Source organism: Xenopus laevis, chromosome 9_10L (genome assembly GCF_017654675.1).
Source record: "Xenopus laevis strain J_2021 chromosome 9_10L, Xenopus_laevis_v10.1, whole genome shotgun sequence".
Lineage (NCBI taxonomy): Eukaryota > Metazoa > Chordata > Amphibia > Anura > Pipidae > Xenopus > Xenopus laevis.
The window spans coordinates 52,155,547-52,183,258 of NC_054387.1; the positions used below are offsets into that span (position 1 = coordinate 52,155,547).

General features: G+C 41.4%; 1 protein-coding gene across 9 annotated transcripts in view; it reads left to right on the plus strand.

The window, feature by feature from the left end:
* Positions 1-27,712, plus strand: part of arhgap44.L (Rho GTPase activating protein 44 L homeolog) — a 60,336-nt gene that overhangs the window by 20,801 nt on the left and 11,823 nt on the right. For 2 of the 9 annotated variants that reach the window (XM_041576240.1, XM_041576242.1), the window contains exons 2-19: positions 8,899-8,938; positions 9,178-9,282; positions 10,885-10,961; positions 11,489-11,600; positions 13,173-13,249; positions 14,222-14,339; positions 14,982-15,050; positions 16,082-16,163; positions 17,136-17,263; positions 18,971-19,082; positions 19,344-19,425; positions 19,596-19,676; positions 20,231-20,344; positions 20,591-20,682; positions 20,808-20,988; positions 23,956-23,973; positions 24,660-24,911; positions 26,229-26,657. In XM_041576240.1, coding sequence (XP_041432174.1) covers positions 8,899-8,938; positions 9,178-9,282; positions 10,885-10,961; positions 11,489-11,600; positions 13,173-13,249; positions 14,222-14,339; positions 14,982-15,050; positions 16,082-16,163; positions 17,136-17,263; positions 18,971-19,082; positions 19,344-19,425; positions 19,596-19,676; positions 20,231-20,344; positions 20,591-20,682; positions 20,808-20,988; positions 23,956-23,973; positions 24,660-24,911; positions 26,229-26,657 — 2,169 coding nt within the window. The remainder of the gene's footprint in view (positions 1-8,898; positions 8,939-9,177; positions 9,283-10,884; positions 10,962-11,488; positions 11,601-13,172; positions 13,250-14,221; positions 14,340-14,981; positions 15,051-16,081; positions 16,164-17,135; positions 17,264-18,970; positions 19,083-19,343; positions 19,426-19,595; positions 19,677-20,230; positions 20,345-20,590; positions 20,683-20,807; positions 20,989-23,955; positions 23,974-24,659; positions 24,912-26,228; positions 26,658-27,712) is intronic. The other 7 variants (XM_018235460.2, XM_041576243.1, XM_041576244.1 and 4 more) reach the window with 7 other exon arrangements.

The following is a 27,712-nucleotide window of genomic DNA, read 5'->3' on the forward strand; positions in this document are numbered from 1 at the left end:
AATGACTAGCTGGCCTGGTTCCTCCTGGGAATATAAGCTGTAAGTACACTGTTTAGCACATATTATAATCAGGGCATCATATTTATAGGATTGTTTTACTGAGCACTCTGAGTGTATGTGTCTGCTCTAGCATGCCAGTCTATAGTATCATAGATGTTTAACCCCTACAAAATAAGCAAGCAAACAAAGGTAAGAGGTAGGGGAGGAAAGATGGCTTTACAACATATAGCAGTAACATCTATATATATAATGACAGTGCACCCCATTAATCAGTGCTGCTCTTCCCTACATCCTTACTTTACCCAAGATGGGGCAGAATTAGCAAAGCCCAACAGCCTAATGGATTCCTTGGGGTCCATCCACTCACACGCAGCTTTCTCTGCAGGATGCCCTTGGCCTAGTTTTGCTGTTTTAACTGCATTCGCCCCCAGACTTCCGTTCTGGAGCTATTTTGGCAAAGGAACATTTGTGACCTTGTGGCCGCCGGAGGCTTTAGCATCTTGTTTTTGGAACTCTGAATATTTTGTGGCTGTTTCCAGAAATTCATTGTTATTGGTCCTATCACTATATATGCAATAACATATAAATTGAGTTACATATGCAGGGCTGTATTTTGATCCAGTGCTGCCAACAATCTTTGGATTCTGGATTCTGCCAAATGCCAGAGGGGCTGTTGTAAGATGCCATACACTCTCTATTTAGTGGGCCTGTGATGTGCTGTCTGGGCCTCTTTGTGCTTGAAATGCTAGGGCCTATTTTGAATCCAAGTTCAGGCCTGAGTTCTACCCTAGGCCCTGGACCTCCGCTTGCCCCCTTCTCTTGCCATTCAGCACATGCACAGGACTGTCTGTACATTTGTAGAAGAATCCAGCTCCTCCACTGGATTAAGCTGCAAGTGTTTCTCCTAATTCAGGATTTGACCAGATCCCTTCACTTTTTGCAGAGTTCAGATGTACCCCATCCCTGAATGAACCCTAAGTACCATTAGCTTTCTTTGCTGCAGGTAGAATATTAAAAGCAAAAAATGCTTGTTACTGCCCTGGTGCAAATGTTAATAAATACTTTCCCCCAAAGGAAAATGGAAATCCTACTTAAATAAGAAATAGATTATGCAAAGAACATTCCTTTTCTGTATAAATGGTGAAAACGTATTGCTAGGAGCAGCCACATTGTCTAGAAAGTACAGCACAAATGATTTATAGTAATGTGACAAGTATTCCATGCAGTGTCTGTATGTTGCCTGTGATTCCCCCTTGTGTCAGCGGATACTCTGGGAGACAGATGGACAGGCCTTTTCTAGCCCAGGCTTGGGACGCAGCTGTTGAAGGTTCCAGTGACATATAATTACTATTGATCCAAAACTCCCTCTGCTAGGGATGGCTTCAGGGTCCCATCTGAACTGTGCTGCAGTGCTACTGTCTCTGGGTCATTTGTATTTGCCCTTCCTATCAGGGCAGATGTAGCTGTAAGTGCCATAGTTACACCGTTGTTGTACTCAAGGCATCCTGTAGTATTGTGGAGTCCATTCTCTGTGAGAGCACAGCTGTGCATGTTGTTATGTGCCGGCAAGGCATGGGGATTGTAGGTGTTTCTTGGTGAGGGGTGGGCTATGGGCTTTTAATTCAATTACACTTAATTAAAGCTGGTGGGAGAAATGCAAATGCGCATTAGTGTAATGATTTATCATTGTGTTTGTGGTGGCTGAGTCTGATAGTGATTATGCTCTGCAGACACTAATGCTATGCTGCTAGGGTATGTACCCCTATAGTGTGGCCAATAGAAGACAGGTGTTAGATAAGGGTATGTATCCTGGGTGTAAGTGGCACCCAGATTCTACTGAGCCCTGCCTGCTTAAGGAATATATGCCTTGCACATTATCCAGGCTTTGTGGCATCCGTTTGTGATCCTTCCCATTCCGTGTTCCAGCCGCCTCTAGTCATTACAGAGAAAAGACACACAGAAACAAACCTTATCGCCAATTAATTAAGGCTGAGCTGCCATCTCGCTTGGCTCTGATTTGCTGAAGCAATAATTGGCCCTGGAAATTAGTGGCGCTTGTGTGGAATTTGGCGGCGTGCGTTTAGAAATCCGGGCACTGACTCCAGAAAAGAGCTCTAATGGGCGGCATTGCCATGTTACGTAGGTTGTGATTCATTGATTATGCCTGTGTCATTACTAAGCTATTAAATAATGATATGTGCAATCCCTCGTTTGCAAACAAACCATAACGGCTTGATGCCAAATGTGCTTGTGTCTGAGTGTATGGAGTCATGCTAGCACTCTGTATCCCTGTGTATTAGCTACACGTTGGATATATATTATACTGAAGGGTGTGTAAGAAGGGGGATTTCACTTAGAAATGATTGTATTGGAGGCGCAAGTAATCTGCTTTAGTTTGCAGTTGTTTGGATTATTTCTCTTTTGCTGCTGTCCAGAATAAAAACATAGACCCTGCTGGCTAAAGGCAATGATTTTGACATTTTGATGTATATTGTCTGTATTTCCATTCTGTTGGCTTACTAGCAATCATTTTGGTATTCAAACAGACACCTAGTTGCTAGGATAGGCAGGACCCTAAAAACCACATCTACAGTTTCAATGCCAAACTGGGGTGGTGCAAAACAAAATTAGCAATGTATCAATATTCCAGCACTAGGCATACACAAAGCCCTTGCCCCTCTCTCCTCCAGACCCCCATTACCTACCTATTTCAGACTCTGGCCCCAGTTCCCCCAAGCCCAGCAATGGAAGAATGCAACATCAGATATCATGATCCCCAGATTATAAACTGCCACCTGCCTCTCTCTAGTACTATACACAATGAGGGTTGTGCTACCTATAAGGATGGCCTTAAATGAGAGGTTCAAAGACAATTTACAGTTGGGCTTTATTTACTTCTAATTGTATATTCTTATTGGTATCATTCTGTATTGTTTATATGCATGATTCCATACATCCAATTCCAAATTATACATAATTCTCATCAATTCCTGCCCAGTGGAGCTCCAGTGCCCTGGCTGGGATGGAACCTGGGACTCCAGTGCTGCATTAAACCCTGTTTATAGATTTTTTTCATTCCTGTGGCAGTACTGGGAATTTCAGCTACATCCCTTGACAACAGAGTGTTAGTAATCTCCACCTGTTATGCTTATACCCCTCCCAGGACAAGCATATGCACCACCCTTTAATATAGGCTCCACCTTTGCTGGATATAATGGTATTACATCTGAGCGTATTCTCCTTCTCTTTGTAGGGAATCCTGTAACCACCTTACCATTTCTATGCAGATTGTAATACCTCCTTTCTTCCCCCACCAATGAATCACACATTGATAGGAAATCCAATAACCTGTCCTTAAAGTAACCCCTTCCTATGCTTATGATGAAATCTCCTTTTCTCCCCCTTCAATTAATCACTTATTCCCCCCTCTCTCAGTAGGGAATCCTATTACCTGATGGGCCTTAAAGTAAAGAAACCCTTCTATGCTGATGGTGAAATCTCCTTTTCTCCCCCTCCAATTAATCACTCATTCCCCCTCTCTTTGTAGGGAATCCCCTAACCTGACTGCCCTTACAGTAAATAAACCTTTCCTTAGCTGATTGTGATATCTCATTCCTCCCCACCACTTTCCTATGCTGATGGCAATATCCTCTTTCCTCCACACCAATGAATCACTCATTCACCTCTTTTGTTAGAGAATCACATAACCCTACTGCCCTTACAGTGAAGAAACCCTTTCTTCTGTTTGGTTAAATAGACAGTCACATATATGCAATGTTTACAAATCCAGGCACCTAAAACTAGAACTGGATCTTGGATTGAACACCACTTGCTATTCTGCACCCAGATTACTAACATTTAGCAGATGCATATATTTGACAAGTAAAGCTGTTGGGCCAAGCAAAAAGAACAATAGAAAGATTGCCATAGACTTGCACAGTATCTGTCCATTTGATCCACATGCTGATCAGTCCAATGCCCAAGCAAGTGTATTGTCCAGGGTATGGCCACCTTTACATGGATAGTCACAGATCTCTCTTTCCCATCTGCCCTCATCTCACCCTGCTGCAACCACTGGAGCCAGAAACAGAGATTCCTGGGTGGGAGATGAGGTAAAGAGGGGAGAATAGAAGAGTAGAGAATAGAAAAGGAAGAGAAAAGTGTGGAGAGGAAGAGATAATGGAGAATAAAAGGGTGGGAGAAGATGGAAAGATGGGTCAAGCAAAAGAGAAAGGGTAAATAGGTAGAGAATGGGAGAGCGTGAAACAATAAGAAGTGAGGTACAGAATGGGAAAGAGCCAGTTTAAGAGAAAGAATATGCCTATATGATGGCAGCACATCAAGTCACTATAAACTGTAAGATTTCCCTTATAGTCAGTAGGACGAGCCCCCTCCCTGCACAGTTGTGGATCAGAATGGTGACATTCAGTCTCACTCGCTTAGCTTCACACAGTCCCCCCCCCCCAATCCCTGTGAATTTCCTACAATCCCCCATTCTCCTGCAGGCATGAGAGCACACGGCAATGAGCCATAGAGCAGGGACACTGCAGTGTTTGCCTCACGGCTAGTTGAGCTGATGTAATGTGACAGCACTGGAGACACTGGCTCTAACAGCAAATAGGGGGGGGCTGAGCGCTACATACAGATCTGCTTCCCTTTATAGCCTTTTATTTGTATAGTATCTTCTTCTGGGTTGCCCATTTGAGCTGGGGGGGCATATACTACATATATTAAAGAAGTCCAACTTGAGGCCCTCCACCTGCACCTTCAACTCCCAGCATCACCCTGAATATATGGAGAAATCTAGGCACCCTGACAGCTTGAAATAAAACCCAGTATACAAGCATTATAGATTATTTAGGGAATTTCATAACTTGACTGCCCTTACAGCAAAGAAACCCTCCCTATTCTGATGGGGAAAGCTTCTTTCATCCCCCACCATTCATTCCCCCTTTCTCTTGGAAGGAAATCCTATATCCTGACTGTCCTTAAAGAAACTATTCCTATGCTCTTGGCAAATTCTCCTTTCCTCCAGTCTCCATAGATTGCCATTATCTAAAGGTTCCTTTATATTTACTTGCTTAAACGTGTTTAAATTGCATGACCTCTAAGCTACCCCTTTTTTATAAACATCCTTTTCTTCAATTGCACAATCTGTCAGTTTTTTGAAGGTTGCTTTGCACTGTCGGGTTCCTACCTAGTTCTGCCTTTCCACAGCACATGAGAAGTCTGATTCACTGCTGACTACAGGAAAGAATGGAGCTGTATTGCTTCTTCTAAACATAATGAGCATGAAGTGATCTGTTCAGTCCTGCTGTAGGGTTTTGTGATGAGAGAAGGAGGAATTCTTAATATATGTTGTGTGGATTTCCCCATGGGGGGGACATATTCTCAGACCCTGCGTGATTCTTTCCTTTTCTTCTTCACAGTAAAATGCAGCTTCTTCTATTTGCTTCTTTTTTGTGTCGAGTAAAAAGCTCTGCCACCATGTCCAGAGGCTAAAATCCTCATTTTCTTAAGCAGATATTCATTTAAAAGCTTTCTGTATCTGTAGTGCAGGAATCCAACAGTTTGCATTGCTGTGAGTCACAAGGAATGTTTCATTGCATAATGTAACAAGCTTGGATACATTGGATTCTCTTTTATTAACAACTGCACAAACAGGGTAGGGTAGAAACCAGAGAGCCAGAGCACAGATATTGCTGCAGAATAATAATAAAGTTTTACTGCCCTGGACCTTTAAGAAGAAGACCACTCACATATAGTGAAACTGGACCATACTTGGTACTCAATATTCCTGGACCCCAGACCTTTTCTTGGCCCTGCTGTCTGTATTGTTAATCCCCAGAAATCAGACTTGTGTATGCTATGTGACTTAACATGTGTTCAGTGTTGGACTGGGACACCAGGGGCCCACCCAAAAACCTTAGACCAGGGGCCCACTCTCAGTTATTATTCTTCTCCTCACTCAACTGATATTGTCCTAGTCTCTTTTCTTTACATATTTACAATACTATAATATACTATTTCATCTATTTAGCCCCTTTGTTCTCATGGAAATAAAGAATGAACATGAAATAGGCCAAATGTTTAGCAGCAGGAGGGCCCACTGACACCTGGGCCCACCAGGAGTTTTCCAGGTATACCGGTGGGCCAGTCCGACACTGCATGTGTTATGTCTGAGCTCTTTGAACAATATGAGTTCTAGCTGCCATGCAGCCATCAGAAATCACAGGGACCCATACTACTTAGCAGGGGACCCCACTTATTAGTCTACCACCTGTCTACAGAGTAAAATGGGGCCCTAATTAAAAAAAAAAATGGGCTACTACATTCCACGCATAGTCAGGCTCCCAAACAAGCCCCACCGAAACTAGGGGTAGGGTTAGTAGACACGTGTCAACAGTGCAGTGGGGGGGGGCACAGCTCTGGTTGTCAGACTGGTGACAGGGAAAAAAAGAATGGAGTGAGTGACAGTCAAGGGGTGGGTGATAAGCAGTGAGGAGCTGGAGGGGTTCCAGTTAAAAGAAGGTGCAGGGCAAATTAGTATTGCCTTAGGCAATGCTCTGAAGCCCCTATAATGCCCACTGATTCTCCCATGAACCACACCCCTTTTGTAGCCCACTAACTAGACCTTTGCCTCTCTTGGGGCTCTCCTCTGTAACAAGACCCCTGACTTCATACCCTTCTGTCCCAGCCCAATAGTGGCCCTGCTGCTGCCAGTGAGATGCATTTCAAGCTGACTTATGAAAGGCCAAATGAGTGTAGCCAATTCTACATTTCCCAAAATGACCTTGTAGAAAATAAGTAGGCCAGGTTGGACTGGTGTGCCAAAGGATGCCCTGGTAGGCCCCAGTCAATGATTATTATCATCAGTCCTTTCTTAGGTGAGTATGGCCCCTATTACATTTACATGACAGGTTCAGTGATGGACCCAAGGAGCTCCAGTCGAACATTGTAATAATGCTTTATTAAAGTAGATTTGAAGCTGAAATCCTAACCATGTACACTGATATTCAAAGACAGATAGTAACAGTAATCTTGTGTGCTTGCATTGATATGATGCTCAGATGCACTTGCTGATTCCAATGCTTGTTACCCCAGGTAACCTGCCTCACCTGCAGAAGCCAGTCTCTTGGGCATCATTAGCTTTTCCCTGAACTTGTATATGGAGCAGACTTTCCCTGCCTGCGTCACACTATCACATGCATTTGGGAGAGCCTCTAGACCTGTTGCTGTTTACAGATTAATGGGATTTTCCTTAGTGTCCATTTCTTTGACCTGCTGCTGCTGTGAGAACAATTGGTGGAAATGTCCGGCTTCCGTCTGCTGCCGGCACACTGAGTTTGTATAAAAGAGAGCATTCCTCGTGCTGCCCAGGCCTGGGGATCTCTGCATGTTCTATATTGTTTTGGCCCTAAACAAGAAGAGGTGTTAGATAAGAGGGACCTGGCAGCAATGAGATACTTGTGATACTTATGAGTTACTTGTGATTGATTATCTGAGTATCCCCACAAAGAGTCACACAAGAGAAAATAGAGTTCAAGCTGCATTTTGATCTTGTATATTCCACTATTTTGCATTCAGTGTGTTGGTTTTCCTGCATGGATGGATTACAAACAAGACAGTACCCTATGAGGTTATAGCTTATGTTGTACCCAGAATATTCTTTCTGTGTATAATTTTATTTATACATATGCGTAGCTGCCTATTGTTTCCCTTTACACAATATAATATAATATCAAAGATTGTTTTGTGCACATAAAATTCGTTTTGCATCCAGTAATCTTAATAGTTTTAATCTGCAAGTGGGTGAGGCCAGGATTCTGCATGTGATAACCAGTGCTGCTTGCTTGCTTGCCAGGACACTTGAAATTTAAAATAAACAGTAAGTGTAAATGAAATTATAGGTACAAAAGTCACAAGTCTGGTTTCTTGTGTATATAGATGGATTATTTGATGTGTGCTAAGCAATGTTATAGCAGTATCAAAGGTTATAGCTTGTATATTAACTGCCAGGCAGGTACATTCAAGTCCAGTATAGTTTAAAGCTGTTGTATACAGTGAAAAAAAGAAAGTTGAGGAGCACCCCCAGCACTTAACCCAACCATTTCAGCAGTGGTGCATCTCTTAAACGTTTGACCATGGCAATTGTGACAATTTGCATCCAGCAAAATCAAATTCTGGGATAGTGTTTTTTAGTGACATACCAGAAAAAATGCACAACATTTTGGTGGGTACACAACTCCCTTCATCAAGTAACCCAGTGAGTTTCCAACCATACATCTATAGGTTTAGACCTAAAGGGGGGAGACAGCATCCCCACATCCCTCCGCAGCCCTCTCCTCATGGGAAAGTGCAGGTCTTGCACCTGTAAGCACTTATCCCACGGGTGCAAAGTGTTAAAACATGGCAGTTTTCTTCTCTTTTTTACACTTTGGGCTCTGCCCATGCTTGATTCTTCACCCCTGTTATCTCCATAGACTAGTCTGTGCTTTTGTGCCACCAGAACCATCAGAACCATTTCCCACTTAGTGCTTGTTGACCCGCAACCCACATTTGTAGCCATTTAAACTGCTGTCCAGTCCAGCCTAGAACTGCTTTATCTGCAACCTATGTACCATAAAACCATAAGTGATATCATCATTGATTGGAAGTGATGTCATTATAAACCTGTCATCTGAGGAAAGGCGACGGCAGAGCCTACCTTGGAACCTGAAACCCACAGATCCAACATCCCACCTTCATCCATACCCGCACAGTTCCTAACATTAACCCCACCAAGTACGTGGTCTCTAACCTGTAGTAAAAGGCCTTCTGCATAGTATAGTATATGTAAGAGCTGCACCACTGGTACCCTTGTTAAATCTCTAACATTCTAAAAAAATTTCCTTCTAGGGCTGAGAAGACTGAGGTTTTGAGTGAAGACTTATTGCAGGTGAGTACATCAAAAGACTGCACATCCAAGACTGGCCAATGCTCACCTGCTGCTGAATACTAATATGTTCTTCAATCCAAACATATCAATCAGAATTCTCACTATGATAGATATATATATATATATATATATATATATATATATATATATATATATATATATATATATAATATTTTTTTTTTTTTATTCTTGTTATATAGCACATTAGATTGTCTTATAAGTCTTTCTTGATCCTGCAGGTGGAGAAGCGCCTGGAGCTGGTGAAGCAGGTCACCCATAGCACCCACAAGAAATTAACAGCCTGCCTTCAGGGTCAACAGGGGACAGACACTGACAAGAGATCGGTAGGGTCTTTCCTTTATGATAAATGAAAGCCATAAATTATATTGATCAGTTATAAACAGTGCCAAGACATGTTGTTTGTGTCACAAACAATGTATCCTTGTAATTTAGAGTAGGGGGTACATTATCCCTTATAATACATGAGTGATACTCAGAGTTCCCTGTATAACTCAGCCTGCAGCCTTGTGTCTTTATATGGTCACAGAACTCCTCAGTGACTTCTAATATCCTTATAATTTACAGTAGGGGGTACATTATCCCTTCTAACACATGAGTGATACTTAGAGTTCTGTCACGGTCGGCACCCAACACCAGAACAAACACCAGGCACCCTGGTCACGGCTCGTGCTTCACCAGTAGTGTGACCGCCTTTGGGCCTCGGGAGGAGCCCTCGGCTTACTTGGATGCCACCTGGACTTAAACGAGAGGTGCAAGATGAGGGTTCTGGATAGGCAGAGGGGCACGACAGTAAGGCAAGGTCTTTGGACAGAAGATCGCAGTACAAGACGTTAGGCAAAGGAGTAGTCAGAACAGGCCGGGTCGAGGCAGGCAGAGAGTAAACGTTATCAGGCAGGCAAGGGTCAAACTAGGAAGTCAATCAGAGGGGTAATCAGAAGCGGTAGTCAGTAATCAGGCAAGGGTCAGAATCCAGAAATCAGAGTAGTCAAATAGCCAGGCAGGGGTCAAAAACAGGATACAGAATATAGCAACAAGCTCAAAAGCACCAGGAACAAATCCTATCACGGGCAATGGTAACTATAGGAATGCCCTTTAAATACTCTTTTGAATTTGGCGCCTCTCGCGCTGACGTCACTACGTCAGCGCGCCTGCGCCTTTAAATCAGAGTGCGCATGCGCTAGGGAGCCGGCACAGAAGCAGCGCGTCGTGACGGGCGTCCCCGTCGAGGGGGAGGCAGGCGTCCCTGCCGTCCCCCCACTAGACCACCAGGTAAGTTCCTTACAAGTTCCCTGTATAACTCAGCCTGCAGTGTCAGGGTCTCTCTATTTTAACCAAAGATTTACCAGTATGGATTTTATTTTTCCGAGTGAACCCATATAATCACTATTTCTGACATAAGGGGGCAGATTTAAGGGTCGAAGTGAATTCGAGGGAATTTTCGAAGTAAAAATCGAATAGGATACTACGTCTTCGAATTTACTTCGACTTCGATTTGAAGTAAAAATCGCTCGAATATTCGACCATTCGATAATCGAAGTACTGTCTCTTTAAAAAAACTTTGACTTCAATACTTTGCCAACTTAAACCTGCCAAAGTGTTATGTTAGCCTATGGGGACCTTCTACAACCATTTTCTAAGTCTTTACACATAGAATAAAAATCCTTCGAGCGATTGCTGAAATCCTTCGAATCGTTTGATTCGAAGTATTTAATCGTTTAATTGATTTTTATTCGATCACAGAATTGCCAAATTTGCTGAAAAAACTTCAAATTCGATATTCGAATTCAAAGTTTTTTAATTCGATGGTCGAATTTTGAAGTTTTTTGTACTTCGAAATTCGACCCTTGATAAATCTGCCCCTAGGTGTATGATTTTCCCTATATAACCCCTTTCCTTTAACCATTTTCACTCATTCTTTTCCATAGAAAAAGCTACCTTTAATAACCCTGGCTCAGTGTTTGATTGAAGGATCGGCTGTTTTGGGCGAAGACTCTTTGCTTGGGTGAGCATGCAGTTCATTGTTTATGCCACTAATCTTATTTTGATGTCAAAGATCTCATTTATATGATATAAGGTAAACATAAAAAACAGGAAAGATGGAAAAACAGTGATCATTTGGGACAATTGCTAGGAATGATGCTGGGGGCTTTTTGCCTTAGATATAAATTAAGAACATTATGATATATAGATATATATATATATATATATATATATATATATATATATATAAGCACACTCCTGGATCTTCATGCCAGTACCTCATTAATCAGCACCGAGTGTAGTGTTCGTTTGGAGATCTGGAGTGAGCGAGTACAGATCAAAACTGGGAAATATATGTATATATATATATATATATATATATATATATATATATATATATATATATATATATATATATATATATATATATATATATATATATATATATATATATATATATATATTCTGGTGATCTAATAATTGTTTAGCCTCAATTACCCATGCTCCCTTGGTTGTGACACCCCTCGAATTTTCCCTGTACTGTTCCAGGAAGATGCTGATTCTATGCGGAGAGGCAGAGGACAAACTAGCCCAGGAGCTTATCCACTTTGAGCAGGATATGGAAAGAGACGTGGTGGACCCATTGTTTGTGCTGGCGGAGGTAAGATATGGGGCATCATAAAGAGCTTCCCTTGGAATAAACTCCTGACCTATGGAATGTCCTTCTACCTGTTCTGCAAAACAGAGTGATTTGTACAGCAACTTGGCATGCCGAGTGTTTGTTGGCCATTCATTAAGTGATCTAACTAAGCACATGATCATAGGCTTTGCCTTCTTTTTAAATGTACAGTAAATTATTGATTGCCATTAGTGATGGGCGAATTTATTCGCCAGGCACGAATTCGCGGCGAATATGCACAATTCGCCGCCAGCGAATAAATTTGCGAAACGCCCACGAAAATTCGTGGCAAAAATTCGCCGGCGTCAAAAAAAAATTTTCCGAAAAAACGGACGCCGGCGTCAAAAACGGGCGCCGGCGTCAAAAACGAGACGCCGGCGTCGTTTCGCGAATTTTTCGCTGTTTCGCGAATTTCGCGCGAAATTCACTAATTTTTCGGCAAAGCAAAACGGCGCAAATTCGCCCATCACTAATTGCCATATTATTGATTAATATCTCCCCTGATTCCCAATTCCTCACTTCTGGTTCCCTGAAGTGCCACTATTTTATTGATTGCCTGTTCTTTCTCATATATAATGTACTTTTACATTCCCATGAACTAAAGCCTAAATGAATTGTTAGAAATGTTGTATTGAATGTACTGAAGTTAAAGGAAACACAGGCCTTCTAATGTGTCCACAGCAGCTTCTCATCTTATTGTGCCATTTTATTCAGTGGCAGTGGCACTCCGTGTCCCCTGGGCTGCTGCTGAGAGGCTGAGCTTAGGAGTTATAGGAATTTATGAAATGATTTTGTCTGCCATAGAAGCTGATGCTGCAGGGCACATTCTTTAATTGTAAAGCAGCTGCCATGCAATGTGAGTCTGAAGTAGTTACTGGTCAGTCTTGATCATCAACTTAAGATTTCATATATATATTTCACTATATATATAGTGTGAGGGGGTCCCTAAGGTCAGATAAGTGGCAGCAGCGCATAACATGTTCAATGAATCAGCAGAGAAGAAGGTGGGGAGCTTCTGGGGCATGTTCAGAGGCACAGATTGTCCCTGCGAAAGGGCTTTGGCCTTGGACTGGTACAGACAACAGAATATAATGTGTAGCATTATGTCTAGCCTTCTTAAATTTTAGTTTTAAGTCCCCATTTCACCTAACGTCCACAACTAGTTGTATAATTTGCGGTTAGTGTCTGATATCCTCACTTATTCTATTATGGAAGTTCTAATCTCTCCTTTGATTCCACAAATTCCTCGCTTCTCCCCTGTGACTGTGAAAACCTCTCTACCCTCTTGAATATATATAAAATCCTTATTTCTCCTTCAGTTCCATGAAATCCTCATTCTTCACTGATTTCCTCAAGCGCTTACATACCATCAGCTTCTCATCTGGTTATAATAAATACCAAAGGCTCACATTTAATATAACCCTGTAAAAAGGTCTCTTTAGATGTTTTGCTGTGCATGCTACCAACATAATGCTAAGCATTTGCTGACAAAATACCTTTCTGCATATTGGCAGCTACTGTTTAATGCCATTTTTACATTTCATGTCTTCTTAGGTGGAGATCCCTAACATCCAAAAACAGAGAAAACACTTAGCCAAATTAGTCTTGGACATGGATTCTTCTAGAGCAAGGTTAGAAGTGCTTTTACCATCATACCAAATCAGGAGGTGCAGTTTATTTCACCCATACTTTCTAATCCTTTAATGTAATTGACAATATTGTTCATTTGTATGTATTTAATTACATGAGTGCAATAATCTAATATTTAACTGCAGCATTGTGCTTAATAAAGGGGAATAAATATTTCTGTATTGGCTATGAGCAGTTTGGTCATATTCATATATATGCCTATAGAAAACCAGGCCTCCCAAGACACCACAGTCCAGTGGATCCCAGCCTAGGTTAATACCCATCAGTCTTTTGTTATTTCCACATTAGGTATATGTAACCTATAATATCTGTCACTGTCTCTATCTAATTGTTATGAGAGTGTGCCCTGGTTGTTAGGAGGGCTTGAGGTGGCCAAGTCCAACCCTGAAAAAAACACCGCTTAGTTATGTGCTTCCCAGATAGATGTATTTTAGGACAAGCTGAAAACAATGGAAGCTTAGACAAAACTGAAGTTGTTAAATAAGTAACAGCTTCATAGAAGCATATAGGGAAAGAAAGAGGGAAATTATATATATATATATATATATATACACACACACACACACACACACACACACATATCAGTGGCCTATGTGTGACTCAGCATCTCTGTCCCCTGAGCTCCATAATGAAATGGGCTTCTGTATTGATAGCCCTGAGCTGAGATGAGTCACTTCTCTGACAAGGAACATCACCGCTTAGCAGAGACAAGAAAAATGGAGAGTAGGATAATAACCTTCAGAGAGAAACCAAGAAAGAGTAATTATGGGGAGGAAGATGTGGGGATAGAGAACTCTATGGGAATATAAACGTCAGTCAGGAGGAGCTGCTCATGGATTCTGGTTAAACAAAAGCTCCTAAATAGGCCACATTATATAGCAATGCAAGAATCATGGTTTTGGGTTGGATTTGGTACAATGTGGCATCCACATGGCCCATTTTGTCTCCAACAGGTGGCAGCAGTCTGCTAAATCTTCCGGAATCTCCAGCAATCTGCAGCCCTCGGGAGCTAAGGCTGACGCACTCAGGGAAGAGATGGAGGAGGCGGCAAACCGGGTTGAAATATGTAGGGTACGTCTTTTCCGCAGGCAACTCCAGCAAGTTGACTTTATAGACTTCTCCTCAAATATTTTCCTCCCCACACAGTTATTACTCTGTATTAATTTCCCTACTTCCATTCTCTAATGAGATAGGGTTCTGTATGGGACTAAGGTAGTGATCTGTATTACCGTATATATTCGAGTATAAGCCGTCCCGAGTATAAGCTGAGGTACCTAATTTTACCTCCAAAAACTGGGAAAGCTTATTGACTCGAGTATAAGCCTAGGGTGAGAAATGCAGCAGCTTCTGGTAAGTTTCAATCAAAAAATTGAGGGTTTCTGCTCCCATTGGAGGTGCCGGCATCTCGTTTTGGATGCCGGCGACCATTCTTGGACGTCGGCGAATATTCTTGGAGACTATTATTGGACGCCGGCGACTATTCTTGGAGACTATTCTTGGACACCGGCGACTATTCTTAGACGCCGGCGACTATTCTTAGAAGCCGGCGACCGTTTTTCCCGAGTATAAGCCGAGGTAGAGTTTTTCAGCATATTTTGGGGGCTGAAAAACTCGGCTTATACTCGAAGAAGTAATTCTTTCATGCTAATGCTGCATACCATGGGCAGAAGCCATTGTGCCTATATCTGTATTTATTTATTTTGTCTCCTGCAGGATCAGTTGTCGGCAGATATGTACAACTTTGTGGCCAAAGAAATAGACTATGCAAACTACTTCCAGACGGTAAGTCTATTAGTTAGGTCCTTATACAGCTGTGGAGTCATTGCCAAAACTGTGAAGCAATACACAAACCTGCTGTTATTATAATATCATATAATATTAGCAGTATATAGTATTAGCAGCAGCTGCTGTATCATTTAGTCTGCTCCTTTGTAATGTTAACTGAAATGAGAAGTGTGGTTTTGAAAGTCACATCTATTCACACCCTTTGCAGCAAAATTATGGTGTTTGTAAGTATTTAGATTTAACGTTCAAAATATACTGAATAAAGAGTCACTATCATATCGAAAACATTCAATTACTCCTGTATTTGTCTGCCGAGATTATAACAGCAACCCAAAGGTTTAGCAATCCTATAACAGTAATCCAGGCCTCCAAAGTTGTCCTACAGCAACATTCTGGGACATATTTATCATGGGTCGAATTTTGAATTTGAAAAACTTCGAAATTTGAATTCAAAAAGACCAACCGAAATTAAGTCAAAGTTTTTTTTTAGGCCGAATAGGTCTATTTTCAGTCGAATAGGTCCATATTCGGGTAAATTCGAATCGTGCAAATCGACGTAATAGCGCATTTGTTATATAAATCAGCTGGGTGTATCTTGTAGTATCCAGGCTGAGCCCCACATGAGTACAAGGGTAGCATGCATTCGATCTTTCTCCCTTGTTAAAAAATAGGGTTCACTGCGCCGGCACAGACAGTGTAATTATTTAATGCACATTCCCATGAGAATTACAGGATAAGTACGTCATTTTATTCTAGAATGATTTCATCTGTAACATTAAAAATATAACCGCAGCAAGCAGGAATCAATATCCGTCTCAAATCTAAGCTCATCAATGATTCAAGAGGTCATTTATTCCAAGTCCCTCGTCGTACCACCTTCAGGGGATTAGACGCCAGAGATAATCTTCCCCCATTTATGCACAGAATGCTAAAGTCTTATCTAGACCAGGAGGCTTGAAATCTTTGTTGTGAGGTTTGATAATCTATGTGCAATCCAGACTTCTCCTTAACACCCCTGTCTTTTGCAGCTAATAGAAGTGCAAGCAGAGTACCACCGGAAATCACTCGCTTTATTGACTGCTGTGCTGCCACAGATCAAAGCCCAACAAGGTGAGTGGAACTAGCAAACATTCACTATTTCTAACATCTGCCATTGTTAATGCTTTTGATTTTTAGTGCTAAAAAAGTGTTTTCTGGGCTGGGTCTTCAATGTCGTATGTTGCTGTGTGCTGAGTGAGCAGGGCACAAAGGAGCCCTATACTTATAGTCTGCCCTAGGTACAGTAATATTGTATGTTACCAATATCTGATAATTCTTAAAACAATGCATTGAGTAGAGCTTAAAGCCCCAGGTATTTTGCCACAATTATACTGGCTGAGAACCCTGTTCAACTGCAAGACCAAAACTCATTTCACATAAAAAAAAAAGTACAGACAATTCCCCCTCCCCAAACATTCCACTCAAGAACTTTATGACTTTTGCCTTGAATAAAGCTGGTTTCCTGATCCGAAGCAGCTGGTTCAGGGCTTCCTTAAAGTCAGATGTGGTCCTTGTAAAGTCAGATCCCATTGGAGGGAGTGGGCTTGACTGGTGGGGATGAGACATTTTTTCTCCTGCTGTTTGCCATTCTGGCATAGGAAGGTGTGGCTACTTTCAGTATTACAGAATTTAAAATACATGTAAAATACATTTATCTGATTCCATTTCATGTTCTTGATTGTCCCTAATTCTGGTCTTCTGACCACCAACATCAAACTACATTTTATCCCTTCTTGATAAGTATTAAGGAATTCAAACGCTGAACAAGTCTATACATTGTCAGCCTGTGGAAAGAAGTTTCCTAACTGAATATCTACCCAATAACATTCCAAATGTAATTTAGTCCTAATTCATGCCCTTACCCACCACTTTTATTCTACTACACAGTTTGAGAATTTATAATCTAAGACTGGGCTCACCAATCGAAAACAAATCAGTGATGGGTAGCCTCCTACCCTGTCTGTTATACAGCATATTTTGGAGGGTGACCAATCATTATTTTTTGGAGGATCACCTTCCTTTTTTCTCCTTTTTCCCCACCAGAGGCTTGGATAGAAAAGCCATCATTTGGGAAGCCCTTAGAGGAACATCTGACGGTCAGTGGGAGAGAGATTGCGTTTCCAATAGAGGCGTGCGTCACCATGCTGCTGGAATGTGGAATGCAAGAGGAGGTAGGGCAGTTGTTACACCCATGTCTTCCAGATGCCATATTGGCCCTAAATTCACTAAGCTGTGGTTATTTATATGTCACCAAGAGCAATAATGTTTCTTAACTGTCAGGTTTGCTTGCAGGGAAAAAATGGCAGCATATGGAGGCAATTTTAATATATAAAAGTATAGATATAAAACATATGTTGGGCTAATATCTCAGTTCTGTCACTTCTATGTTTGCACATTATTTAGCGGTCGTATGTACCCTGTGGAGCAGGTCCGGACTGGGATTCACAATAGGCCCTGGCATTCCAAGTACACAGAGGCCCAAGCAGCCCCCCACCAGCCCAATAAATAGTGACTGTCTATGGCAACTTACAGCAGCCCCTCTGGCATTTTCCAGAACCCACAGATTGCCAGTCCAGGCCTGCTGTGGAGGGGTTACTCTGCACTACACTTGGCCCCAGGGACGGATTTACATAGCAGGCGCCCCTAGGGCTGTTGTCTTTCGTCACCTCTGTCCCCTGCCCTTCATTTGTGCACATGCACCACTTTTCACCTTGAGGTCGGGAGTGCTGGGGATTGGAGCATGGGAAAAAATTGTATCTCATGATCAGCCCCAGTACTTCCGAACCAATTCAGGTGTGGTTGGGCTTCATGCCGCTCCCTAAAATCCGGATGCCCTAGGCCCGGGCCTTGGTGGCCTTTCCACAAATCTGAGCCTGCTTGGCCCACTTTCTCCCTATACCTTCTCACTGCCAGTACTGATGCCACTTCTCCTTTTCCATCTGGTTTAATAAGAACAATTCAAACGACTTTCTAAACAACACAAGAAAGAGAATATGAGAACAGTAACATCATGCACCCAGGATGGGTTACGGTCTGTAGCAGAGGTTATAATAGTTTTTTCCTTTTGTGCCTTCGACCATCCACATTCTTACAGTCAGGACTGGAATGTGTTCTTTTTTTTTGCAGTGTTAGTAAAATGCCTGTTCAAGTGAATTTAAGGTCAGTGGCAAGAGACGATTAGTGGAGTTTGTATGCTCCCCTTTGAAAGAAGGCAGCTGGAAATCATTTGCACTTCCCATGGGGTTGGAAACAGCATTCCCAAACATTCCTCCCACTACCCCACTGCTCATCATACCAAAGGGTTAAATACTTTGCCATCTCCCTCCCTCCTGGAGTGTTTATGAAAACTTTTATATCATTCACTTAAGCCATATAAACTAACTTAGATATGTGCATATTCAAGTTAAAGATACAGAACCTATAAATATGAAAATATAGCCATCATACTGCTTCATGGCTTCTTACTGGTTGTTGTCTACGAGGGTCTACTAATTCTTCATAGAAACCCTGGCTAAGAAGGGGACTATGAATTGTGGCATCAATGGCTACTGGGTGCAATAATGTAGAGCAACTGCACATCATAGGTGCCTCTATAGAATACTTTGGGCAGTGAGGCATGTAAGGAAATGGTTTCAGCCATAACCAGCTGTGATCATGGGGGAACTCATAAAGAGATTTATTAATATGACATAAACTCCCTGCTTTTTGGTATTTATAATTCTCCCTTTGTATTTTATTCACCTTTCCTAGTCACCTGTCCTTCTATTTCTCCTGCTGCTTTCCCTTTCACTCTCTCCCTGTCAGCCTAACCACTTTCTATAGCCTGGCACTAAGCCCCACACCTTCTATAAGTTTCAACTTTGCCTTTGTTTTTCCAGGGCCTGTTCCGAGTGGCTCCTTCTGCCTCCAAGCTGAAGAAGTTAAAAGCTGCCCTGGATTGCTGCGTAGTGGATGTGGCTGAATATTCTGCTGACCCACATGCCATAGCGGGTTGGTGCTGGACAAAGTCTTCTTAGATTTGATCTTATTCCTATGGATAACAGATTAGTTCTAATTGTAATGCTCAGTTATCTCAATATCAGTATTCATATATAACTGGCGGAGCTGCCATACTGTCTGTAGGTCAAAAACATATTGCACATTTACAATCAGCTTCTGGCTAGGGTATTTATTCCCCTCTTGAGCATACCTTTACCTATGCTAATGATGTTTTTTTTGTTGAAATGTAAAATATTGTTATTTTTCCTTTAGGAGCCTTAAAGTCTTATCTCCGAGAGCTTCCTGAGCCCCTCATGACATTTGAACTGTATGAAGAATGGATACAGGCATCAAAGTGAGTTTATTGTAAAGCAACACCTATGGCAAAAAGGAAAGAGTGGGTGACATTGAACGAACAGGAACATAGCACCCTCTGGTGGAACTAGATTCAAGCTGTAAGAAGTCTTACTGATATCCATGTAGAACGGTCCAATAACATTTTACATGTCTGTGTTCAATCCGCAGCTTCCAGGAACAAGACAAGAGGCTGCAAGCTCTATGTAACGCATGCGAGAAGCTTCCTAAGGCCAATTATAACAATCTCAAGTAATGTGTTTCTTTAAACAACACCATTACCATTATATTAGTTACATTATTTCTTTTTACTAGTTTGCATTATTCGTTACTGCACATATCTATGTTAAATATGCGATTATGCACATGACAGAGGCAGCATCAGAATATTGCACAATCCCAGCCAGCACCTTACCCTCATCATTTGCCCCCCCAATAATATCGAATTGTACCAAATACCCAGCAACATGGCAGGACAGCGAGACACTTCACTGAGCTGCCTGAAATGGAAAAGAAAGGAAGCGAGTGCTACTTAACCCTATTTTCTTACACACTCACACAAAAGGTCATTTTTCCAAGCGGCCAATCAGAACAAAGAGGGTAAAGGGGTGAAACAATCTCATAGCCCTGTACTGCCTCTAATTCCCAATTCTTCACTTTGGGTCACCAGGACACTGGCTAGGATCCATGCTTAGCTCCTCCCTTCTGTCAGTCAATGCTCACAGCCTGTGCATTATATACACTGGTATATATTCTAACAATTAATATTCTCCTTTCATTTCCGGACAAAAAAAATGAACTTGCAGATATGTCATAAAGTTTCTGGCCAAGTTAACAGAGTACCAGGACGCAAACAAGATGACCCCCAGCAATATGGCCATTGTACTGGGACCTAACCTCTTGTGGCCGCAGGCAGAAGAGTGAGTAGTTTCCTACAGCTGACACTTTGCATCATGAAAAAAAGGCATTTTCCTATGTCGTTTTTTTCCCCTTGGATAGGGGGGTGACTGCCAAACACTACCTTACATTCACCTCCACTGGAGCAAAAAGTGGTATAATGTCACTTTGGAATGTGTATTAACATTATATAAATAACACATAATAATACAGTCATAATATCCAGTTGTAAAATATATTTAATGTAATACTGTATATGTCAAACCCAGGAATATAACAGAGATGATGACCACCGTATCGCTCCAAATAGTGGGAATTATTGAGCCATTAATCCAGCATGCTGATTGGTTCTTCCCTGGCGGTGAGTATATGTCTTTTGTTATGTTCATAATAAACATGCACTAATCCTATAGTATTAAATTAAACAGACACTGCATGTATATAATGGAAGAATGTTGATAAAGAGATTTCACTTTGTTTACGCAGACATAGAGTTTAATGTGACGGGAAACTATGGCAGCCCCGTGCACACCAACCACAATGCCAACTACAGCTCCATGCCGTCCCCCGATATGGACCATTCAGACAGAAAACTGCACGACCAGGCCAGGAGGCCGCTCAGCGTGGCTACTGATAACATGATGCTGGAGTTCTACAAGAAGGATGGGTATAATGTTTTATCTTCCTTTTATCTTATCTTGGTTTGTAATCCCCTCATGGCCAATAAGGGGAAGTAAGATCACATGATCTTGACCATTCTCAATGTTCATAAATGTTCATAAAGTGCCCCCCTATCCATACCTTGCAGTACAGCAGTGAAGAGTGATTGAAGTTTATCAGAGCACAAGTCACATGACCTGGGGCAGCTGGGAAATTGACAATATGTCTAGCCCCATGTCAGATTTCAAAATTGAATATAAAAAAATCTGTTTGCTCTTTTGAGAAATGGATTCCAGTGCAGAATTCTGCTGGAGCAGCATTTTTAACTGATTCATTTTGAAAAAAATATTTTTCCCATCGCAGTATCCCTTTAAAGTAATGAAATTTAAGGGGCCAAGGTTTAACTTCATTAATAATTTTGTATCAGCGATAATTTGTTAGGGTCTACTATCTGATGGCAGTGACACTACTAAGGTTTTCCTTAAAGTAGTACGTCAGACTTTTTAAAGGGGTTGTTCACCTTTAAGTGAACTTTCACTATGATATAGAGAGTGGTATTCTGAGACAATTTGCAATTGGTTTTCATTTTTTATTATTTGCAGTTTTTGAGTTATTTGGCTTTTTATTTAGCAGCTCTCCAGTTTGCAATTTTCAGCAAACTGGTTGCTAGGGTCCAAATTACCCCAGCAACCATGCATTGATTTTAAAAAGAGACTCAGGTAGGAATACATGGTCTGACTAGAAAGAGGAGTAATAAAAAGTAAGCAATAACAATTAATTGGAAGTCTTACAGAGCATTTGTTTTTAGATGGGGTCAGTGATCCCCATTTGAAAGCTGGAAAGAGTCAGAAGAAGAAGAAGGCAAATAATTCAAAAACTATACAAAATAAAAAAGGAAGGCCAATTGAAAAGTTGCCATTCTATAACATACTAAAAGTTTCCTAGGGGGCAGATTTATCAAGGGTCAACTTGGAATTTGAAAAACTTCAAAATTCGAATTCAAAAATTAAATCGAAGGTTTTTTTTGACCGAATGGGTCCCTTTTCAATCTAATAGGTCAGTTTTCAATTGAATCGAATCGTACAAATTGAAGTAATAGCGCATTCGATCGAATTCGATTCAATGTTTTTCCCAAAAAAACTTTGATTTTTCAAAGTCCACCAATTGACTCTAAATAGGTTCCAGGATGTCCCCCATAGGCTAAAACAGCAATTTGGCAGGTTTTAGATGGCGAATGATTGAAGTCGAATTGTTAAAGAGACAGTACATGATAAATTTCGAAATTCAGATTTTCCATTTTTTTTAGAATTAGAACCAAACTTGGACTATTCCCTAGTCGAAGTACACAAAAATTTTTTCAATTCTAATTTTTACTTCGACCTTTGATAGTTAAAGTTGAACCACCCCTTTATGTTCAAGCCTCCCTAGGAGGTCCAACCTTTTATGGGGAACAAGGTTACAAATACAGTAGAACGATAGTGTGTCAGCCATTCAACCACAGTTGCAAGAATACCTAGGGCAAATAATAAATATTCAGCCCAAATCTCAACTGGTCTTTAAGCTGGACATTTATCTAGGAGGGCAAATAGACATTGTTTCCTAAAGTGATAGACACTGTTCCGGTCCGGTTACCCCAAAAAAACTATTTACGATCTTTTGCAGCCTATCACCCTGAAAAATGAAAAGTCGCCAGCGTTTTTTGGGACTTTCAACTATTTTTTGAGGAAGTCCTGTCTACTCTATTGCACTTCGCCTGGTCTGAGGTGGCGAAGGCAAGTCTGGCGCAAGAGGTCACGTTCAGTAAAATCCGGATCTTAGTGAATTTGCGTAGTTACGTCCATTCTCCAGAGCACAAGGCGTTAGGGAGCGAAGTACCGCTAGAGTCTATTTCATTCGCTAGCAAAGTTAAGCCAGCGTCCGTTTGTAAATCGGTAAAGTTCGGAAATGACGTCACGCTAGTCAGCGTCAGTCACTTCACCCTTTAGTAAATTTGCCCCATGGGGAGCAGCAGGGCAGCGGATTCTCCCCGGCGGAGAATCGGCTTTCGTAAAGATCGTTTGGCCCTAGCCTAATACACACATGTAATCATCTATCATTCAGGTGATTGGGTTCTGTTTTGAAGATGTTTACCCCTGGAGGACAACCAGTAATCTAAAGATGCAATACAAACTGACAGATACAGTGACTGAGAAATTGATAATCAATAAGGATTATATTAACCATGTAAAAGAAACATATGAAACATAGTGTAAGAGTGATCATTTGGTATCATTGGTCATTCACCAGCTCCTGCTTTGTACTAGGTCTGTTATGTTTTTATTGCCGATAGTCGCAGCAAATACAGAGTGCTCAAGTTGGACCGGGAACCTTTTTGCAGGTACCAGGTGCTGACCGCTTGATCCAAACTGCCTAAGGTCAATTATCTATAGCGTCTATTTCAAATAATCAGCGGCAAGCTTGTTTTTGTGAACTTAGTGCCACAAAGTGATTTATTGGCTCATATATCAAGTCTATAAAGGGCCCTGTGTGGCCCGAAACGTTGTCTTTACGCCACTATGAGCCAATAAATCACTTTGTGGCACTAAATTCACAAAAAGTGAAGTGCTGCTGTTAAAGTGCAGATAGTATCAAAAAAAGAAAAGCTTGTGTCACTCTACTATTCCCACTCTGTCCCGAAACCCTTTCCAACTCTACTGGCTAGTGAAAAGAAACACAAATGGTCAGATTAACACCAAACTACCAAAAGCTGAATACAGTTATGTTCCCTATTAATACTGTCCTGTAGGTGCCAAAAATGTACAGAATCTATTTATATTAATGCAGCTTTTAAAGAGAAAAAATCATCCAACCAGAGTAGAGCCATCACAATCTATATAGTAACACAACCCTTTCTGCTCAGTGCGGTGGGGGTGCACAAGACACACATGTCCCACTAATATCCCAACTAATGTTCTTTGTGATTCTGTCCATGCAGCCTTAGGAAAATACAAAGGTAAGGTGTATATCTGGGAAGGCTTTGCCAAGATGTTTAATCTATTATTGCTATTGTTGTGCCTTGTCCTGTAATCCTTCCCCCCCACATCATTCTTTATCCCCTTTAGCATAACTAAATTCTCTGGTGTGTGTTGTACAGTGTAAACTACGTGTTTTGTGACCCTTCCCAAATCCGAGTCTCACTGACTTTCTTTGTTCTTGAATGTACTGCATAATGATACAGAGTATGTTTTTTTTACATCTTACCTGGGTTATGTAGTAAAATACTCATGGTAACTAAACTATGTGCACCTGATTGAACCTCTGGTTGGTTCTTATGGGTTGTTGAACTGGTACAAACCTTTCCTGTTGTCCCCTTGGAAATAATAGTTGTGTACAGCTCTGCCATTGGTAAAAACCATAGCAATATTGGGGTATTCTGAGCTTCATCACTGGCACAAATATCACACAATGTATATATAGAGCTTACCTAATAAAGGTTACTGGTAGACGATGCGTCCTGTACTCGGTATCAGTGTATACAGTAGCATATATTGGTGTACCCAACACATAAGAAATGTATATAATTGTATATATGTTTTATTTTAAACCTTTGTTTCCATTTGTTTTCCACTCCCCTGCTGTGTGGGAGTCTGTTCTACAGTGTTACAGTCTCTTTCTCTCTCTCTCTAACCTCCTTTATAGAGATGGTAAGCAGATGTCTTTGTATTCCCCCCTTAGCATGGGCGTGAGGGTGATGGACACTTCATGGGTTGCCCGGCGCGGTTCTTCCTTAGTCCGCAAAGGCCCCTCCACCCCACCCGCCATGCAGCCCCCTGCTCCTCCTCCACTCGATTCCGCAGCCATGCCTCAGTCACCAAATCCTGACTTGTCCGTAGAAAGTCCCTCCCCTACTCCTCCCAGTAGTGGCTCCCAACCGGGTCCTGAGAGGACAAGGTAAGGCCTCAACGCTGTTGCCATAGCTTTGCATCGAGCAGCTCCACGTCTTTTCTAACCACCCTAACAAGAATCCTCCTCCAAGACCGCTTTTAGGTGTCCCAAAAACATTCCAGTTGCTGTTGCTGGAGTCCATTTGAATCTATACTCTTTCTCCAAACAGCTTTAGGTAGGTTCCATCAGTGGAAACCTCAGAGAAGCCTCATTTGCTGAAATGAGACTGGACCTAATGCTGGCAAATTTCAGTTTAGATGTAAAGGGGTTGGATATTGGGTAGCCATGATGAGCTAGTGTTCCATTTGTCCCAATAAGGCGTTGATATGTAGATACCTACACTTTGAAGACCGGGGAGAAATTACCCCATCACCTCTGTTACCTAAAAGCGGCCCTGCACGTACACGGGGAATTTGGAAGAGCAACCTCATTCTCCTCTGGCATGTGCCTGGCTGCTGTGTATTTGCTTCATTCATCCAAAACACAGCCTGCCCATTGACTCTGCACTATAAACACCCCTAGTTGCAATGGCCTCCAACTCTTTTATGCATATAAGCCTCTCAGCTATAACTTTACCAGATTTCCTTGGCCAAGTTTTGAGCTTTAGAAATGTCTCTGTTGGGACTTTGTGAATCTGGTGTAGGTTTATATTTAGTCATATGACAATGGGGCCCTATTTAAGTTCTGTTTAATTGTCTATAGAAATAATTCAAATCAACTGGACTTGCTGTGTTTTTTCTTGAAGCATAGCACGTCCAGTTGATTTGACTTATTTATATAGTTATCCCATGACCTGGATGAATGAGAACTTTCACAAAATTTCTGTTAAATTGGAAACAGCAAGTTGTAATCTGCTAAAGGCCGACATATTAATTTTACTCCAGTAATAATAAAAACCTTTTGCCTTGGCCTTTCTGTGTCCAGATTTCAAGTCCATACAGCCTGTGCATATGTGTGTGCCCATGTTTGTACAAGAAATGTGTATCCGTGAGTCCCCTTTAGCCGTTCCATTGCATGTCATGTGAAACTGTTTGTGCTTTAAAGCCATAATCCAATGGCCGTTTGCGTTCCTGTCTCTCACTCATGTGCCACCTCCAGCTCCCCTTTGTGCCACGCAGAGCGAATGGCTTCTAGCAGTGTCTCTCTCTATTCCTATCACGTTTCTCTTCTCACAACCTCTCTCTCTCTTCTATCTCGTTGGGTTCTTCCATGTACAAATATTTGTTCTTTTTTCTGTTTTTTTATTTTCCTTCTCGTTTTTTTTGTTCAACTCTCTTTGTTCCCGTGTTTGCCCCATCCTTGTTATCCCTCCATCGAATACAGTGGAGATGAGGTTTCGCCTCAGTGGTCGGATTCCTGTTACAACTATCCTTCCCCTGAAGAAGACAGAACCACATCCTTGCACTCATGTTCACAATACCCCACCCTCCCTCCTCACCCTCCAAAAGTTCCTCCAGCTGCCAGAGCTGATGCCCCTTCTGCCTACCGGTGGATTGGGTACAGCCAGACTTTGCCTCCTTCCCCACCAAAGCTTGACATTAACTCCAACCCCAAACCTTGCTTCTTACACCTCACTAAGCAGAGCTCCTTGACTGAACCCCACACTGCAGAACCTAACATCTCTCCCCTCTACATCAAAACCCCACTTGTTCTAACCAAACCCGACCCATCTGGCACACCTAACCTTCCCACAATGTCACCCCCATGGCTCAGCTGTTCCTGTGCTCGAGACAAGGGAACCAAGCTGACTAGGTAATTAAAAAAGTTTGTTGTTTATGATTGTAATGTAAGGCACATTGTGGGGAGGCGTATAGCTTGGCAGAGCTGGCATATAAAAACCCCAAATTCTCATGCCAGCAGGAAATGATTGATGGTTTCCAGAGTAAGGCTGTGACTTTAGCTTTAAACTGCTTCTATAGATTTTCTGGAGAGCCTACAATATCCCCAGGGGATTGGAAACATCGTGTTCTAATGATCTGCTCTGGGAAAGAGACAAAATGATTTAGCAGCACGAGTCAGACAAGCAGCGAAGAATTGCATATGGGACAATCTGTGTTTTAGGCATATGAGATCTGTTTTACTAGTTATTATTCAGAATTTGCTTAGAAACCATTTCAAGCATTGTGTTATTGGGTTGAGTGTTTATTTATCAAAACGACCTCCTTATAAAAAGTGTGGATAGTATTAAGAACAAGCAGATCAGATTATTTTATAACTTTCTTTATTCTTGAATTGGTTGTCCACCTTTAAATTCATTTTTATTATTATGTAGAGAGTGATATTCTGAGACAACCTGCAATTGGTTTTCATTTTTTATTATTTGTGTTTTTTTTTATTATTTTGCTTTTTATTCAGCAGCTCTCCAGTTTGCAGAGTCAGTGCTTGCAATCTGGTTGCTAGGGTCCAAATTACCTTAGAAAGCATTGATTTAAGTAAGAGAGTATATGTATATATGAATAAGAAAGGGCCTAAATAGAAAGATGAGTAATAAAAAGTAGCAATAATAATAAATTTGTAGCCTTACAGATCATTTGATTTTTATATGAAATGGGGCCATTGACCCCTATTGAAAGCAGGAAAGAGTCATGAGAAGAATAATTGAAAAACTATAATAAATAAAAAATGATGGCCAATTCGAAAGTTACTTAGAATTGGCCATTCTTTGACATACTTAAAGGGGGGGGGGGTTCACCTTTAAGATAACCTAAAGAATGGCCAAATCTAAGCAACTTTTGGTTTTCATTATTTATTTTTAATAGTTTTATAATTATTTGCCTTTTTTTCTGACTCTTTGCAGTTTTCAAATG